The following is a 20,392-nucleotide window of genomic DNA, read 5'->3' as shown; positions in this document are numbered from 1 at the left end:
ATTGATTCATACCATCTTCTTCTTTACAAAAGTTTGGTTTGTTTTTGTTGTTATTGTTAACTTTCCCACAGTAATCATATAGGGGATCTTCTTGATTGTTAATAAAGTTTTTATTCATGCTGTATCTCCTCTGTTTCCTCAAGTATATAAGTAAAATCTGTATTTTATCAAAACAAAATAATATAGTGATGATTACCTGGTATTTCCTCCTCCAGTCTGAGACTTTATTTAACTGTGAGTTATTTATCTCACATTATGCTTTCTCCTGGTTGTCACAGAATCCTTTGACCCATTAAACAAAGGACAGGGAATCCAGGTACGTTCCCGAACGAGAAGACGACACAGAGACGGCTTCCCTCAGCCCAGACGAAGAGTAAGCAGTAGCTTAATTTTTCTAGCATTTTGTTTTATTATTTCCCAGTCTTGAATTTTCATGTTTTTGCTTTTTGAAGTAAAAAACCATATCTTTTATTTTACATTTCTTTAAGAGGGACTTTTTCCACAATTGAAGGATTTTTCTGTTTTGTTTTTTATAATCCTTGTTATAGACTTTCCTCTTTTTTTAAAGTCTCTAAATTTAGCTTTTAAATATAATAATGAGGTTTCCTGTTTTATTTAGTACAGTTATAATAGTGAGGTACACAAAGACGTTTTCATGGTGACTGGGGTTTCTCATACTAAAATTTAAACAATAATAGCCTTTTAAAAAAAATCTCCATTGAGTTGTAATTACATTTAAAAATTCATAAATTTTAAGTGTACAGTTTGATGACCTTTGATAAATGTATACAGTACGTATACATTTGATAAATGTATACAGTACCTCCACAATCACAGTACTTCCCTTGTGAAAAAATTTGCCTTGTTACCATTTCCAGTCAGTCTTCATCTCCAGCTCCTGACAGCCACTGACTGACCTGCTTTGTGGACGGGTGTAAAATGGTACTGCTTTCCCTTTTCTAAAATTCATATAAGTGCAATCATATAATTTGTACTCTTCTGTATCTGGGTTCTTTCAGTTAGCATAATGTTTTTGAGAGTTATCCATATTGTTTCATGTATCACTAGTTCATTCCTTTTTATTTCTGAGTATTTCATTTTATGGATGAACTACTGTTTATATAATTGTTTAATAGCTACTGGAAATTTGGATTATTTCCGATTTGGGTGTTTTTAAATAAAGCTGCTGTGAACATTCTAATATAAACATCTTTGTGAAGAATATATGTTTTTCATTTGGGGAAAAATATCCAGGGATGGAATTGTGGGGTCTGTTGTGTATTTTTAACTTTGTAAGAAAGCTGACAAAGTGTGTTCCAAAGTACATGTGCCATCTTGAATTCCCACCAGCAGTCTGGGAATTCTATCTGCTCCATGACTTTACTAACAATTATCAATTGTTATTGATAATAACAATTATTATCAGTTGTTATCAGTTATTATCAATTGTTATGAATTATAATCAATTATTATCACCTGGTATTATCAATTTTTAATTTTAGTTATTCTAGTAAATGTGTAGTGATATTAATTTATAGCTTTAATTTGTATTTTCCTCATGACTAATGTGTGGGCATCTTTGAAATGTATATTGCTGTTGGTGTATCTTTGATAAAGTGTGTGTTCAAAACTATTGAGCATTTGGTGGGGGTTAGGTGTCTTATGGCGGAGAAGGCAATGGCACCCCACTCCAGTACTCTTGCCTGGAAAATCCCATGGTAGGCTGCAGTCCATGGGGTCGCTAGGAGTCGGACACGACTGAGCGACTTCACTGTTCGTGCCAGTGTTCGTGCCAGGAGAATCCCAGGGACAGGGACAGGGAAGCCTGGTGGACTGCCATCTATGGGGTCGCACAGAGTTGGCCACGACTGAAGCAACTCAGCAGCAGCAGCAGCAGCAGGTGTCTTATGGAGTTGTGTTTTTTTTTTAATGGATATAATTCTTGTATCAAATATGATTTGCTCCTATTCTGTGACTTTTTCATTTCTTAACAGTGAAAAACAACTTTTTCCCCCATTTCCATGGTTCATTTTATTTTTCTTCCAGTTTTACTAAAACATATTCGACATCCAGCACTGTATAAGTTTAAGGTATATAGCATAATGATTTGACTGACTTACATTTCATGAAATGAATAGAACAATAAGATGGTAAACACACATCATTTCATATAGATAAAGAATTAAAGACTTTTTTAAAAAAAGTTTTTTCCTTATTATGAGAATTCTTAGGGTTTACTCCTAACAACTTTCATATGTAATATAGAGAAGTGTTCATTATATGTATCATGATGCACATTATATCCGTAGTACTTCCTTACCTAAAATTGGAAATTTGTGCCTTTTGACTGCCTTCATCCAATTCCTCCTGCCTCTCCCTTGTGCCTCTGGTAACCACAAATCTGATCTCTTTTTCTAAGAATTTGTTTGGTTTTGAAATATAATAGACCCATAACATTATGTTCTTGGAGTACAACGTAGTGATTGGACATTTCTACATATTTCAAAATGTTCACTAGGGTAAGTCTAGTTACAGTATGTCAACATACAAAGATATTACATAATTATTGTGTGACTGTATTCCCCACACTGTGCATTTCATAACATGACCATGACTCATTTGCTTTGTGACTGAAGTTTGTACTTCTTAATCTCCCTCACCTGTGTCTCTCATCTCTCCATCACCCTCCCCTCTGATAACCCCATGTTTATTCTCTGTATGTTTGATTCTGTTTCTGTTTTATTGTATTTGTTCGTTTGTCCTATTTTTTAGATTGCAGATATAAGTGAAATAATATAGTATTAACATTCTATCCAGTTTTTTTCTCTTACCTTAATATTCTCTAGGTCCATTTGTGCTGTCCCAAATGGCAAGATTTCATTCTTTTTTTGTAATTGATTAATAATTCCATTGCATGTAACTGTGTGTGTGTGTGTGTGTGTATACACACCACATCTTCTTTATCTATTCATGTAGGACACTTGGCTCTTTCCATGTTTTGGCTGTTGTTGGTAATGTTGCAGTGGATATAGGGGTGCATATATATCTTTTTGAACTTGTGTTTTTGTTTTCTTTGGGTAGAAAATACTGAGAAGTGGAATTTCTGGATCATATGATAGTCCTATTAATATTTTTAATTTTAGAGAAAGCTCCATGCTACTTTCCCCGATGGTGGTACCAATTTACATTCCCATCAAGAGTGCACAAGGGTTCCTCTTTTTACACATCTTCATCAACACTTGTTCTTTATTGTCCCTTTCATGACAGTCATTCTGAAAGGTGTGAAGCGGTATCTCGCATTGGTTTTGACTTGTATTTTCCTGATAATTAGTGATGTGGAGGATCTTTCCAAATGTCTGTTGGCAGTCTGTTTGGAAAAGAGTCTGTTCAGCTCCCGTGCCCATTTTTTAATTGCATTTTTTTTCTTTTTATGAGTTCTCTAAGTTCTTTTTATATTTTGTATTTTAACTCCTTTCCAGATAGGTACTTGGCAAGTATCCTCTCCTGTTCAGTAGGGTGCCTTTTCATTTTGTTGAGTTTCCTTTGATATGCAAAATCTTTTTTATTTGATGAGGCCCCACTTGTTTATTTACTTTTGTTTTGTTTTACTTTGCTTTTGCTTATTTTGTCTGTACCTGAGGAGACAGATCTAGAAAAATATTACTAAAACCGATCCTAGAATTTCCTGCCTGTGTTTTCTTCTAGGAGTTTCATGGTTTCAGGTCTTACATCTTTAATCCATTTTGAGTTTAATTTTGTATATGGTGTGAGAAAGTAGTTCAGTTTCATTTTTTTCCATGCAGCTCTCCAGTTTTCCTAATACCTTTTACTGAAGGATCAGTCTTTTCTCCATTATATTTTCTTGCCTCTTTTGTCATAGATTAATTGACCATTTGTTTTAGTTCTGTGGAACATGCCATTGGTATTTTGAATTGTTTGCATTGAATCTGTCGTTTGCTGTGGGTAGTATCATTATTTTTACAATATTCTAATTCATGAGGATGATATATTTTTCCATTTATTTGTTTAACCTTCAGTTTCCTTCATCATCTTACAGTTTTCTGAGTCAGGTCTTTTGCCTTCTTTATTAGATTTATTCCTAGATATTTTATGCTTTTTGATGCAGTTGTCAGTGGGATTGTTTTTAAAATTTCCCTGACAGTTTGTTGTTAGTGTATAGAAATGCAGATTTTATATCAGGCAACTTTACTGAGTTCATTGGTGACTTCTCATAGCTTTTTGGTGGTGTGTTTAGGATTTTCTATGTACAGTGTTGTGTTATCTGCAAGCACTGACAGCTTTTCTTCTTCCTTTCCAATTTGGATTATTCTGTTTAGATTATCTTAATTTCTCCCAACAGTATTTTGTATGTTTCGTTGTACAAGTCTTACACTTTGTTAAATTATATCTAGTAAATATTTTAATATATTTTTGATCCTGTTGTGGGTAGCATTGTTTTTAAATTTCCTTGTCTAGTGTTCTTCACTCACATATAGAAATAGAGATGGTTTTGTATATTGACTTTATATGTGGCAGTTTTGCTCAACTAAAATCTGTGGGATTTTCTACCTACACAGTTGTATTATCTGTGAAGTAAGAAAGTTTAAAAATTTTTCCTTTATAATCTCAGGGTATTTTCTTCTTTTTTTTAAAAAAATTATTATTTGTTATTTTACTTTTTTTTTTGACCATGCCATGTGGCATGTTGGATCATAGTTCCCCAAACAGGGATTGAGTCTATACCACCTGCAGTGGAAGCAAGAGTCTTAACCATTGGACCACCAGGAAGCCCCTCTTTCTTTTTTTGATTTATTGCATTAACTGGGATCAATGTTTAATATGAGTGCAGACTTTCATGACTCTTCCCAATTTTAACGAGTTCAGCCTTACAATGTTAAATACAATGTTAGCTGTATACTTCCTGTTGTTGTTGTTCAGTTGCTCAGTCATGTCTGATTCATTTCAACTTTATGGACTGCAGCACACCAGGCTTCCCTGTCCTTCATCATCAGAGTTTGCTCAAACTCATGTCCATTGAGTTGGTGATGCCATCCAACCATCTCATCCTCTGTTGTCCGCTTCTCCTGCTGCCTTCAGTCTTTCCCAGCATCAGTTTTTTTAAATGAGTCAGCTCTTCACATCAGATAGCCAGAGTAACTAGAGCTTCAGCATCAGTCCTTCCAGTGAATATTCACTGGATTGATTTCCTTTAGGGTTGATTTCCTTTAGGATTGATTGGTTTACTCTCCTTGCTGTTCAAAGAACTCTCAAGAGTCTTATCCAGCACCACAGTTTGAAGGCATCAGTTCTTTGGCACTCAGCCATTTTTATTGCCCAGCTCTCACATCCATACATGACCACTAAAAAAATCACAGCTTTGACTAGACGGACCTTTGTAGGCAAAGTAATGTCTCTGCTTTTTAATATGCTATCTAGGTGATCATAGCTTTTCTCCCAAGGAGCAAACATCTTTTAATTTCATGGCTGCAGTCACCGTCCACGGTGATTTTGGTGCCCAAGAAAATAAAGTCTATCACTGTTTCCTTTGTTTCCCCATCTGTTTACCATGAAGTGATGGGACCAGATACCACGATCTTAGTTTTTGAATGTTGAGATTTAAGCCAGCTTTTTCACTCTCCTCTTTCACCTTTATCAAGAGGCTCTTTAATTCCTCTTTGCCTTCTGCCATAAGGGGGGTGTCATCTGCATATCTGAAATTATTGATATTTCTCTCCACAAGCTTGATTGTAGCTTGCCCTTCATCCAGGCCAGCATTCTGCATATAAGTTGAATAAGCAGGGTGACAGTATACAGCTTTGACATGCTCCTTTCCCAGTTTGGAACCAGTCCATTGTTCTATGTCTGGTTCACTGTTGCTTCTTGACCTCGATACAGGTTTCTTGTAGATGACAGTCTTTCTCATAGATGACCTCTATCAAGCTCAGGAAGTTTTCTTCTGATTTACTCAGCTTTTGTGATTGTGTTTTGAACTTTGTCAGGTGATCTCTTGAGATGATCATCTGATTTTTCTTTTGTAAGTCTTTTTAAATGGTGAAATACATTGATTTTTTTCAGTGATAACTTTGCTTTATAGGATGAACACTACTCTCTTTTGATGTTTTTATATTTATGTATATTGCTGAATTGAGTTTGCTGGTATAAGTTTTTAAGTATGTCAGTTTAAAAGATCTATTGATGTGTCAGTCAGTCATTTCAGTCGCTCAGTTGTGTCCAGCTCTTTGCGACCCTGTGAATCGCAGCACACCAGGCCTCCCTGTCCAGCACCAACTTCCAGAGTTTACCCAAACTCATGTTCATCGAGTCAGTGATGCCATCCAGCCATCTCATCCTCTGTCATCCCCTTCTCCTCCTGCCCCCAATCCCTCCCACCATCAGGGTCTTTTCCAATGAGTCAACTCTTCGCATGAGGTGGCCAAAGTACTGGAGTTTCAGCTTTAGCACAGTCCTTCCAGTGAATACCCAGGACTGATCTCCTTTAGAATGGACTGGTTGGATCTCCTTGCAGTCCAAGGGACTCTCAAGAGTCTTCTCCAACACCACAGTTCAAAAGCATCAATTCTTCGGTGCTCAGCTTTCTTCACAGTCCAACTCTCACATCCATACATGACCACAGGAAAAACCATAGCCTTGACTAGACGGACCTTTGTTGGCAAAGTAGTGTCTCTGCTTTTGAATATGCTATCTAGGTTGGTCATAACTTTCCTTCCAAGGAGTAAGTGTCTTTTAATTTCATGGCTGCAGTCACCATCTGCAGTGATTTTGGAGCCCAAAAAAATAAAGTCTGATACTGTTTTCATCGTTTCCCCATCTATTTCCCATGAAGTGATGGGACCAGATGCCATGATCTTCGTTTTCTGAATGTTGAGCTTTAAGCCAACTTTTTCACTCTCCTCTTTCACTTTCATCAAGAGGCTTTTTAGTTCCTCTTCACTTTCTGCCATAAGGGTGGTGTCATCTGCATATCTGAGGTTATTGGTATTTCTCCCGGAAATCTTGGTTCCAGCTTGTGCTTCTTCCAGCCCAGCGTTTCTCATGATGTACTCTGCATAGAAGTTAAATAAGCAGGGTGACAATATACAGCCTTGATGTATTCCTTTTCCTATTTGGAACCAGTCTGTTGTTCCATGTCCAGTTCTAACTGTTGCTTGCTGACCTGCATACAGGTTTCTCAAGAGGCAGGTCAGGTGGTCTGGTGTTGATGTGTAGTTTTCTTGTAATGACTTTATCTGCCCTTGCTGGCAGGATAATAGTGATGTAAAGTGAGTTACTGTTCCTCTTCTGTTTTCTGAAATACAATTTATATAGTTACTTTTATTCTTGGGTAGACTTCAGCAGTGATGTCATCTGGGTCTGGAATTTTTTTGTGGGAAGGTTTTAAAATATAATTTGAATTCCTCTGGCTGTTTACATTATCTGTGTCTTCAACAGCAAGCTTTGTTAGTTTGTATCTTTCAAGAAATTTGTTCAGTTTTTCTAAGCTGTCTAGTTTATTGTCATAATGATGTTCACAGTTTTCTTTTGTTACCCTTTATTTTGTCTGTGGAATCAGGTGTTGATAATTTGTGTCTTTTGTCTTATCTCTATAATCATTCTGGCTAGAGATTTATCCATTTTTTTAACCTTTTAAAATTACCAGCTTTTTTGTCTTACTAATCTTTTCCTCTGTTTTTTAATTTGTTTTTGCTCTTATTTTTTTTTTACTAATTTGAGTTTTAATGTAGTCTTTATTCTAGTTTCTTAACATAGGAGCTAGCTTATTGATTTCAGACTTTCTTCTCATATAAGCATTTTAATAGATATAAATATCCTTATAAGCACTGCTTAGCATTATTACATAAATTTTGATATGTTTTGTTTTCATTTTTACTTAAATTCAAAATATTCTCTAATTGCATTTTTGATTTCTTAACATGTGTTGTTTAATTCTAACTTTTATGGATTTTTCTAATGTTATTCTGTTATTGTTTTATAGCTGAATTCCAGTGTAGTTAGGGAGTTGATTGAGGGTTGTTTTATAGCCATCTGTTCATCTATTCCATTAAATAGACCTGAATGTAATAACTGTTACTCATACCTCATACCTCATTTTGTAATTCTAGTATCTGGAAAATAGTAAATAAATACTCAAATATTATTGATTATTACAGTATTATTTTCTACACTTCAGTTTTCTCTTTTTTTTCTCCTGTGGATAGGATTAGATAACTTCTAAAACTCTTTCTAGCTATAAGAACTCTGAATCTCAGGGATGTAATACTGAGTTCCATTTTCTGTAAATTTATGCCCATTCTATGTTTACGAACCATGATTCTTAAAGATCCAAAACTAAATTTATATTCTGTAAATTTTTGGAAATTCTTACAGGGACGGAAGAAGTCTATAGTATCTGTGGAGCCCAGGAGTCTTATTCAAGGAGCCTTTCAAGGGTGCTCAGTGTCTGGGATGACATTGAAATACATGTATGGGGTAAACGCCTGGAGGAACTGGGTTCAGTGGAAAAATGCCAAGGAAGAGCAGGGGGACCTGAAGTGTGGCGGTAAATATGTGGCGTGAATTTGTGTCTTGATTTAGGGGTGGGAGGAATACGGATTAATAAATCCATAAACCTACTCAAAGGGGATGAATGCTAGGTCAGAAATCCCATAAAACTTTGATTTTGGTTTGCTTAATTTTTTTTGGATCTTTATTTAAACTTCTCATTTACTTTTCTTTTCATGCAGGAGTTGAACATGCCTCATCTAGCCCGTGTTCTGACCCGTTAGGAAGTACTCAAGAGCATGCACTCTCTCAAGAATCTTCAGAGCCAGGCTGTAAAGGTAAAATACTTATCTCCTTATGATCTGAATTGCTTGTAATATCATCGTTGATTTTAAATTTATAAATGGAAATTTAAAATTCTTTAAAATTTGAAGTTTATGTTTAAAAAGCGAAATTAATCTCCACTCTCAGTTTTAAAGAACTTGTTATTAAGGGAAGGTTATTATCTTCAGATCATGAGTTTCTTATACAAATATAAGAAATTTTGTGACTTTTTCTAACACTGTGCAAGTGACTCAAATCTCTTTTTTGAGTCCTGTATCTGTAGAATAACCCGTGTGGAACCCAGTGTAACACTTCATTATTGTTGTTGTTAAGACAAGTGCCTGGGAAAGCCTTGCTGTTTCTATGGTTTCTCTCACCAAGGAGCTGTATATGACTGACCATGTTTGCAGGTTTCACATGTGGTGCCAAGAAATTTGGAACCCAGTCAGCAGTTCAAATAGAGCAACACTGTGTTATTTTAGAACCCTAATCATTAGATTTCTTCTTTCCAGGATTTTGTTTTATGTTCTAAATTTTGTTTTCAGTTTGTGTTCTGCTTTTTAATTTTGTTTATATATCATTTGTATATTATTTTATGAAGTCTTTGTGGAATGAGATAGGGCAGAATGCATGAGTATGTAACTAAACTTTTCACCCATTTCCAACTGTACCTTCTCTCTGATACCTGGGTGACTGCATGTATTCTTGGCTTCACCTCAGTTTACCCTCATTGGAGCAGTTAGTTGCTGCTGTGGTCTGTGACTGACTGACTGAGTTCCCACAGATCAAGTGTAATCTCTCTGCTTCAGAGTGATGTAAAAATGCTCACGTCATGGGGGTTTACTAGGCCTTTCACTTTGCACTTTGAGCCACAACATTTTTGAGAAAGAAGGAGGAGGGGTAGTGAGAATGGAGAAGTAATATGGTGTTAGACTGCCAGGCCTAAGTAGTAGCCACACAGGATGCCTACTCATTTCTACTGCTCACTCTTCCAGATAAATACTTACTGTATTTATCTGTCATGTATCAGGCATGGTGGTACGTATTCAGGTAAAAAGGTCAAACATGGTCCTTGCCCTCATGAATGACCTGTTTAAATTTGCAAAGCCAGCTCAGGGAAGCTTGAGTGTGCCATTGGAAACGTGTAGTCTTTTCTACATGCAGAAAAGCAGGAACTGGAAAGGGTGTTTTAACTCATCCCACAGTGTGGACCAGTCTGTTACCGTAAGATCTCTAAAAATCAAATTAGATAATGCTCCTGCCTAAAACTAATTCGGGTCATATGTGCGTGTGCTCATTTGCTCTATGTCCAACTCTTTGTAACACTGTGGACTGTAGGCCACCAGTCTCCTCTGTCCGTGGAATTTTCCTGGCAAGAATACTGGAGTGAGTTGCCATTTCCTCCTCCAGAGATCTTCCTGACCCAGGAAATAAACCCATGTCTCCTGTGTCTATTGCTTTGGTGGGAGGATCCTTTACCCCTGAGACACCTGGGAAGCAATTCAATTCTTAGTTGTCTTCAAAATCTTAATATATATATGAGGCTTACCGTGATCTGCCCTCTTTACTTTTCTCCTATATTCCTAAGTCCCCAAACCCTTTCACTTTTGTGGCTGAGCACACACTGTATTTTCCAGCATTTTCAAAAGCATGAAGTTGTTAATATGTAATCTGAAATGTACTTTATTCAAATAAATACGACTTAAAGTTAAATAGCATTCCTTTTACAGATATCTTCCGAGCCTTTAATATATTAAAACATACTGTGAATTCTTCATAGGCAGATATAATATACTGCTGTTTTCCAAATTTATCAGATCTTAGAAACCCAGTTTTATTGAGCTTTCGCAGGGTTAGTATTTTGTGGAATATACTTTGGGAAATCTTTTTATATCCTCAAGTTGAAATTCTTAATCTACGTGTTTAATTCTTCTCCACCTTTCACATCTTCTGGAATCTAACATGACTCTTCACTATTAGATGGCCTTTATTTGTTTTCATAGAATTTTACTTAAATAAGACATTTTATTTAAATGTTACATCAAATGTGCTGAATTATCTTTATTTCTTTAAAAAAGCCTTGAGATGAGTATCTGTCTTTAATCCATGTATTCACTAGTGTATACCACTATACCTGGGGCAGTGTAGTCAGTGTTTATTTAGTGAATTGAGTAATGTTATTATTTTTCTTATAAGTTAGTATTTCAGATGTTTTCTACCTTTCCACAGTCCGCTCTATCAAGCTGAAGGAAGATATTCTGTCCTGCACTTTTGCTGAGTTGAGTTTAGGCTTATGCCAGTTTATTCAAGAAGTGCGGAGACCAAATGGTGAAAAATATGATCCAGACAGTATCTTATACTTGTGCCTTGGAATTCAGCAGGTATGAAATCAGTTATGTAAACTATTGCATTTTTAATAATTCTGGTAGAACTTGTAAATTAAGCTGAGAAAGTATTGTATGTATTGTCTGTTTGGTATTGCTCCTATACTCTCTTCTTAATGAACCACTGACCCTGATTTAAAAGTCTTAGTCACGTAAAGCTTTTATAAGTTTAATTGAGACTGTTAGAGTAATAGAAATTGAAGTTGGTTCATTTTATTGCTAAATGGACAAAAAAGGCCTAATAGCAATTCACAAAAGAAGTGAGATAGGTGACTCTGTGTATATATGTATGAATTTACATGAATTTCGTAGTCTCATTTAAACTTTAAATTCACATTAGAATAGATATGTCAATATTTATCTATCACATTAGCAAAAATCAAAAAATTATAATACTCATTGTTGATATGAGTTCTGTGAGATGGAGGTTCACCTTCATGCTGCTGCTGCTGCTAAGTCACTTCAGTCATGTCCAACTCTGTGCGACCCCATAGACGGCAGCTTACCAGGCTCCCCCATCCCTGGGATTCTCCAGGCAAGAACACGGAGTGGGTTGCCATTTCCTTCTCCAATGCATGAAAGTGAAAAGAGAAAGTGAAGTCGCTTAGTCGTGTCCGACTCTTCGCAACCCCATAGACTGCAGCCTACCAGGCTCCTCTGTCCATGGGATTTTCCAGGCAAGAGTACTGGAGTAGGGTGCCATTGCCTTCTCCAAAATACATTGTTAATTTATCTTGAAAGTGAAAGTGAAGTCGCTCAGTCGTGTCCGACTCTTAGCGACCCTGTGGATTGCGGCCCACCAGTCTCCTTCATCCATGGGATTTTCCAGGCAAGAGTGCTGGAGTGGGGTGCCATTGCCTTCTCCTCACCTTCATAGTTGATGATAATTAGTACATAGTTTGTAAAAAGCAGTTTTGAGCGTATGGTTCAGGAATACTTTTGAATGTTCATATTATTTCACCAATGATTCATTTTTGGGGAATCTCTCAAAAGTCTGAAGTTCAGACATCATTGCCTAGAACTGGAGATCACCTCAGTGTCCACCAAAGTAAAGTATAGTATATTTATAAAGTTACATATTATGCCCCCAATAAAAATGGTTTACAAAGTGACTTCTGCTGCTGCTGCTGCTAAGTCGCTTTAGTCGTGTCCGACTTTGTGCGACCCCATAGATGGCAGCCCACCAGGCTCCCCCGTCCCTGGGATTCTCCAGGCAAGAACACTGGAGTGGGTTGCCATTTCCTTCTCCAGTGCATGAAAGTGAAAAGTGAAAGTGAAGTCGCTCAGTCTTGTCCGACCCTCAGCGACCCCATGGACTGCAGCCCACCAGGCTCCTCTGTCCACGGGATTTTCCAGGCAAGAGTACTGGAGTGGGGGTGCCATTGCCTTCTCCATAGTGACTTCTAGTAACATAAAAATCTTAATACTAAAGCATTAATGAGCAAAGTAAGAGTGTATGTGTATCACTATATTTTAACATAGTGGTTTATAAGCCATTCACATAAATAACATAGTAAAATGAAATATATGAAAAGTATTTATAGTGGTTATTATCTTGGAGTGATGGAACTCTGAATGTAATTGATTATTTTTTCTCTATTTGCCAAATTTTATTCCCTTTGTATTTCAGGGGGTATTATTTAGTCATTTATTTGTTGTTAAAGTTTCATTTTTTAATTATAAAAGTAGTATGGGCTCAGTTAACTGTTAAAACAGTAAACGAAGGCATAATAAGAAAAATTAATCTGTCCATTCCCACTCCCTGAGGTAATCAGTGTTTGCAGTATGATATATGACCTATATCTTCTTTTTTTGTAATTTTTATTGTAGTGTTGTTGACTTATCTCATTATCTTCTATGCAATATATGTTTATACATGTGTATAGATGTTTAACAGTTTTTTTTTGCTTAGTTTTTTCAAAATGGGGCCTATACTATACCCACTTTTTGTAGCTTACTATTCTCAATCTGTGTATCCCTTGAGATGAATATAAATCAAATTCCTTGCTTTAAAAAAGAAAGTCACATAATATTGCAGAATATGAACATAATATTTATTCAGCCTTTCCTCTTTTATATATTCAGGAGTTTCTCCCTCCTCTTTTCTTACTCTTGCAAACCGTGCAAACCGTGCTTCAGTAAATATTTTGTTTGCAAACCTAATGAACTGGTGCTTTTATTTCTAGGTTAAAGCATATATTTTTCTAATTATAAGATATTTTCAGATTACTTTCCAGGATAATTATGGTAGCTTATGGTTTTACCAGCAGTGTGATGCCTGTTTCTTGAATCCTCTTTACCAGTGTTCTTTCTAATGTTTATTATTCTGATGGAATTTTTTAAAATGTTAACTTGTGGATCCAATATGTGTTTTTCCAATTTTGTGAAGTAAAATGTCTTTATGTTGGTCATTTGGATTTTTCCTCCTGATCTGTAGGGTCTCTTTTATATTAGGGATATTGATTCTAATATGAGATTAAATTTTTCTAGTGTATTTTTGTCTTTTGGTTTTTAGGTATGTTTTACTAAAGGTTTTCATTTTTATATAGTCCAGTATGGATATATTTCCCTTTGTAGTTCCTATATTTTCCATGTTGCTTAGAATGGTCTTTGTACTTAAATATTTAAATTCTCTTCAATTTCTAAAATATTTGGAGTTTTTTAGATCGACATTGTTAATATATCTGAAATTCATTTTTATGCATGAAATAAGTATGTTGCTGATGAATAACATATCTGAAGTGTAGCTGGTTATGCAAGCAGCTACATGGAATCACAATGGCACCTGTTACTTAATAAGTTTCCCCTATATTCTGATCCAGTTTCTAGGTGGTAAAATATATTTTTAAAAGTCACATATAAGAGGACTTCTATGGATTCTTTCAGCAAAATTTGAGAACCTTCTATGTGTGTCAACATGCATTTTGCTTAGGTAAAAATCGCAAAGATTCTGGACACACTTTGTTTGGAGTTTATAATATGAAGAATCTAAAGAACATTTCCTAATTTTATTAATACATATGTCAGGAAATAAGATGTTTTTAGTATTTATTAATAATCTAATGATATGAATATAATCAAAACGTATGTACTCATTGCTAGGAATTTCAATAAAAAACATTTGAGTACTTTACAGCTAGACACTCTGCTGTATGTATTCTATTTGTGAGGTGAATCATAAACCTGTTACGTTTTTTCCTAGTATATTTCTCTTGTTATTTGTTTATATTAATAAATGACTTTCTGTAACAATTCTATAGGTTAACAAATTCTCAGATGACTTATAGAAAGTAAGTAATTACAAACTTGTTAGCAATTTTGGCAAGAAATAAACTTTCGTTAACCTATAACTTATTCCTTATAGGGAATTTTAAAAGTTTACTTACGTTTACATCTCAAATTTGTTTCCTTTTTTATTTTTTCCTCATTATAAACATATGGTTATGCTATAAAAGTTGGCATTATAAACATATGGTTATGCTTAAAAGTTGGCTTAAAACTCAGCATTCAGAAGACTAAGATCGTGGCATCCGGTCCCATCACTTCATGGAAGATAGACAGGGAAACAGTGAGAACGAGTGATAGACTTCAGAGCACTGCAGATGGTGCCGCCACCACGAAGTTAAAAGACACTTGCTCCGTGGAAGAAAAGCTGTGACTAGCCTGGACAGCATTAAAAAGCAGCATATTACTTTGCCAACAAAGGTCCGTCTAGTCCAAGCTGTGATTTTTCCAGTAGTCATGTATGGAGGTGAGAGTTGGACTATAAAGAAAGCTGAGCTCCGAAGAATTGATGCTTTTAAACTGTGGTTTTGGAGAAGACTCTTGAGAGTCCCTTGGACTGCAAGGAGATCCAACCAGTCCACCCTAAAGGAAATCAGTCCTGAATATTCATTGGAAGGACTGCTGCTGAAGCTGAAACTCCAGTACTTTGGCCACCTGATGCAAAGTACTGACTTATTGGAAAAGACCCTGTTGCTGGAGGAGAAGGAGACAACAGAGGATGAGATGGTTGGATGGCATCACCAACTCGATGGACATGAGTTTGAGTAAGCTCCAGGAGTTGGTAATAGACAGGGAAGCCTGGCGTGCTGCAGTCCATGGGGTCACAAAGAGTCAGACATGACTGAGCAACTGAACTGAACTGAACTGAACTGGTGCTAATTGTAAAGAGTTTTGAAAATACATAAGCATGTAAAACAACAGCTTTAATATCAATGCCTTGACCACCATTGTTAACGTTCTGTAGGAGGGGTAATTGGCAAAAGAAACAGTCAAGTAACAGAAGAAAATCAAAAGATTGCTAATAGATAAAATGTATCAGGAATATTTAACAATCATTTACTTTGTATGCCATATTTTAATATAAGCCCATTTCATATATTAACTTACATAATTGTTAGTGTACACTTATGATGTATAAGAACTAATATCATTTTCTGCTGAAGAATCTGAGGCACAGTGAGTTAAATAACTTGCCTAAGGTCTTAAAGGTAGTAAGTGGCAGGGCCAAGGTGTGAAGTGAACGCAGGTAGCTCAGCTTTAGGGTCCGTGTTATGATTACTGTGTTGGGCTGCCTCTCTAATATAAAATAGTGGTCAGCTGTAATCAGCGAAAATTTTCACCTATCAGATGGATTAAAAAACTTGAAAGATTGAGAAGTTTGATAATACTAAGTATTAGTGAAGACACATGTGCACTGTTGGAGGCCTTTTCAGAGGGCAAGTTGACAGTGACTATTAAAACTTGAAGTGCATATAGATTGTTCAGTCTAGCAAATCTATTGATCAGTATCTTTCCCACAAAGAAATTACTACAATTACCTAGAAAAACACATAATAGTGTTTTCATTGTAATGTTTTTAACAGCAAAAAACTAGAAACCCCCTTAGTGTTCATGAAATGATTCAATTAAATATAGTACATCCATACTATTAAATATCAAACAGTAGTTTTAAAGGAATGAATTGGTTCTGTAACTTCTATATGTTTTGACATGGAAAACTTTTGGAGACATACATTTTGAAAAGTAACTTGAAAAATTGTATGTGTAGTATTTATAGTATGGTAAAATACATATAAAATTTACCATTTTAAAGTATATAATTCACTACATTCATGATGTTGTACAACCATCATCACTATCTTGTTCTAAAATTTTATTTCTCTAAAGGGAAACCTCTTACCCATTATGCTTTCACTTCTTACCTCCTCCATCTAGTCCTTGGCAACCATAAATCTGCTTTCTGTCTCTATGGGTTTGCCTATTCTAGATGTTTCATGTAAGTGGAAAGTTACAGTTTATGGACTTTGATGCCTTGGTTCTTTCACTTAACACGATGTTTTCAAAGATCATCCATTTTGTAATATGAATCAGTACTTTGTTCCCGTTTATGGTTGAATTATTCTGTTGTTGGAAAAGTGTTGATAGACATTAGAGTGCTGTCTATCTTTTGGCTGCTCTGAATAGTGAGTGCTGCTATGAGCATTCATATATGTTTTTGTTTGAACACCCATTTTGATGTCTTTTGGGTACTATATGCCTAGGAGTGGAATTCTAGAGTCAAATGGTAACTCTTTAGCTTGTTGAGGAACCACCAAACCATTTTCCAAGATGACTGCACCATTTTACATCCCCAGCAGCAACTTCTGAGTATTACATTATCTCCATATACTTGTAAACCCTTGTTAATATCCTTAAGAAAAAAATAGCCATCTGATGGGTGTGAGGTGGTATCCTATTGTGATTTTGATTTGCTTTTCCCTAATGACTAATGACACTGAGCATTTTTTCATGTACGAAGCCATTTGTGTAGTCTCTTCAGGGAAAATGTCCAAATCTTTTGCCTGTTTTAAAACTGAGTAGTTTGCTTGTTATTGAGTTGTAGAATCTCTTTTTATAGTCTGGATAGTAAACTTCTATTAGATTTGTGGTTCAAATATTTTTTTTCCAGTTCTCTGGGTTTTCTTTTCAGTTTCATATACTTTCTTGTACTTTCATTTTTAATTTTGATAAAGTTCAGTTCATTTTTTCTGTTGTGGCTTGTTCTTTTGGTGATATATCTAAAGAATCCATTGGGAAGTTCAAGTTCATTAAGATTTGCTTGTGTTTTCTTCTAAAAGTTTTATGGTCTTAGCTCTTATGTTTACGTCAGTGGACCGGTGTTTAGATCCTCTGTTTTGAATGATTATTCTATCAGGTGAGCCACCAGGACTTCCCTGGTGGCTCAGATGGTAAAGAATCTGCCTGCAGTGCAGGAGATCTGGGTTCAATCCCTGAGTCGGGAAGATACCCTGGAGAAGAAAATGGCAATCCGTTCCAGTATTCTTACCTGGGAAATTCCATGACAGAGGAGCCTGGCAGGCTACAGTCCATGGGGTCACAAAGGGTCAGACACAACTAAGTGATTAACACAGGGATATATTGAATTAGGGATAACTGGATATGTGGATATCCAGTTCTCCTGGCATCATTTGTTGAAGAGTCTGCTCTTCATTCATTGATCTTGACATCCTTGCCAAAAATCATTTGACTAAATGTGTATGTGCTTATTTTACACTCTCAGTTTTTAATACTTTTTGGTCATATGAGTATTCTTGTGGCAATACACACTGTTTTGATTACTGTAGCTTTGTAGCAAATTTTGAAATTGGGAAATGTGATTCCTCAAGATTCTTTTGACTATATTCCTTACAATTTCATAATAGTTTTAGGATTGACTTTTCCATTTCTTCAAAAAAGAAAATCTGAACCTTTGGGATTTTGATAGGATTGCATTGAATCTGTAGTTTACTTTGGGGAGTATTGGTATTGTAATAATACTGTCTCTAGTGTAATAATACTGTCTCTAGATCCATAAATACAAGATGTTTTTCTTAGGTCTTTAATTTCAGAAGTTCTATATAGTTTTAAGTGTGTAAATGTGTATCTCCTTGGTTAAATTTATTCTTCTCAAGTATTTTATTTCTGATACTGTTGTAAATGGAATTTTCTTAATATTCTCTTTGGATTGTTGATTGCAACTGATTTTATGTTGCTTGTATTCTGCAGCTTTATTGAGTTAATTTATTAGCTCTAATTATTTTTTTGTGGACTCTAGAATTTTCTATATATAGGTTCGTGTCACTGCAAATAGAGATAGTTTTACTTCTTCCTCTTCTATTTCAATGCTTTTTATTTCTTTTTCTTGTCTGGTTACTCTGGCTAGGATTTCCTATCCAGTGTTGAATAGAAGTGGCATTTTTATCTCATTCCTGATCTAAGGGAGAAGTGATTTTTTTTTAATATTTCTTTTTTATTTTATTGATATATTTATTTGGTTGCTCTCAGTCTTAGTTGAGGCATGGGAACTCTTAGTTGCAGCATGTAGGATCTAAATAATTCCCTGACCAGAGATTGAACCCGAGCCCCATGCATTAGGACCATGGAATCTTAGCCACTGGACCACCAGCGAAGTCCAGTGATTTTTTTTTTTAACCCATGTATTTTATATGTACTTATATTTGAGTTACTGTATAAAAACTCAACTCTATATATTCATAAAGAAAAATTTTTTAAAGATTGATAGTTGATTGTAGATAGTAGTTGCTTTTGAGTAATAAGTCTGAACGTACTTTTCTTCCACCTTTTCTATATTTTAAACTCTTTTCATAATGAGATATAATATTTTTAAGTTGTAAAAATAACTTTATTAAAATAAAAAGGAAATGAATACTTTTCAACAACAAAACTGTAATCTGGCAATATGATCATAAATTGCCTTTAAAGAGACCTGTAAAAGTGTACATTGAAATGGTATATAATCTTTATTAGCCAGAATAATACTTAAGTGGAAATAAAAATTTACAGCAAGTCATACATAGATCAAGAAAGCAGGAAACCAACATAGCCATAGATAAATGTTTAAAATACTAGATCTTTAAGACACCAAGATTTTTAGGTTATAATTATGCTACTTTGTGTTCTTCTCATATTCTACTGATTTTATTTCTCTGAGTGATTTCATCTGACCTCACCTGCACCCTCAAAATAGTTAATAGTAATTTACTCAAGCTATTGCTTGTTTCCTCTCTGAAATGATTCTTGATGGTTATAATTAGCATAATTTTATGTCCTGTAATTAGACTTGAACTTTGTGAAGGCTGGCTTGTGGGGCAGAGAGTTGAGAGCTGTGGTTAGAAGCCTCCAAATAAATAGTTTTACAGTTTCAGTACCCTCGGGTCACCTGACACTAGCTAACTGTATTATTTTCAGGAAATGATCTTATAACTAGATTCAAAAGCAAACAAACTTCTAAGAGTACATCTCAGATGCTGAGAATTAAAAAATGATTTGAGAAATATGAATTAAGAACAGTGTTTAGTATATCAGTTTTATTAAGTGACTGAAAGGTACTGATTTATTATTATTATTTTAAATAATTGTTTTTAAAAGGAAATGTAAAACTTTACCTTACAAGCTCAGTGGTCAAGATAATGTTAATTCATGTGCAAAGGATCTTTAGCTTGAATTCTTCTGTTTTGACTGTATCCTTAAAATATTTCTCAGTATTGTAAGGACAGAAACTAAGGGTAAACTATATTCCTAAACATATATTTTTTACATTTTATGTTTTCTTTGTATCAACATATATGTTTCCATTTTTTCTCTTGTAGTACCTGTTTGAAAATGGTAGAATAGATAACATTTTTACTGAGCCCTATTCCAGATTTATGATTGAACTTACCAAACTCTTGAAAATATGGGAACCTACAATACTTCCTAATGGTAGGATGATTATATTTTGATTCTTTTCATGATATGCCTTCTTAAATTGCTTAATTTTTATGCTTATCTTTTGTAAATTGTTCCTTTTATATTTGTCTTGACTTATATTTGGACTTTTGAGGAGAAAATCTTTGGTTTATTATCAGTTACTTAATAAAACTATATCTTGCATATAGCACATGAAGAGATAATGACTACTCGATATAAAAAAATAACTAAAGGCTACATTTACTTTTTAGAAACCATTTTTGATATGGTAGTATTGGTAAAGTTGTACACTATACCAGTAGCTGCCACATATACTACTTTTAGACTCTGTTAGCAGTAGATCTTCTTCAGTATTTTGAAAAAAGTACCCTGAACTTGTTAAGAGAGTTAAGTCTTCATCCTTGAATTGTCTATGACCATATGTCTTTGGA

General features: G+C 35.0%; 1 protein-coding gene across 9 annotated transcripts in view; it reads left to right on the top strand.

Moving 5' to 3' along the window:
• Window positions 1-20,392, top strand: part of ZMYM4 (zinc finger MYM-type containing 4) — a 163,910-nt gene that overhangs the window by 128,252 nt on the left and 15,266 nt on the right. For all 9 annotated transcript variants that reach the window (XM_005892637.3, XM_070368447.1, XM_070368445.1 and 6 more), the window contains 5 exons: window positions 279-373; window positions 8,386-8,557; window positions 8,742-8,837; window positions 11,053-11,204; window positions 19,862-19,973. In XM_005892637.3, coding sequence (XP_005892699.2) covers window positions 279-373; window positions 8,386-8,557; window positions 8,742-8,837; window positions 11,053-11,204; window positions 19,862-19,973 — 627 coding nt within the window. The remainder of the gene's footprint in view (window positions 1-278; window positions 374-8,385; window positions 8,558-8,741; window positions 8,838-11,052; window positions 11,205-19,861; window positions 19,974-20,392) is intronic.

The sequence above is a fragment of the Bos mutus genome, chromosome 3 (assembly GCF_027580195.1).
Source record: "Bos mutus isolate GX-2022 chromosome 3, NWIPB_WYAK_1.1, whole genome shotgun sequence".
NCBI lineage: Eukaryota > Metazoa > Chordata > Mammalia > Artiodactyla > Bovidae > Bos > Bos mutus.
The sequence above is the reverse complement of the archived record's forward strand: the minus strand, read 5'-3'. Positions and strand labels throughout refer to the sequence as shown.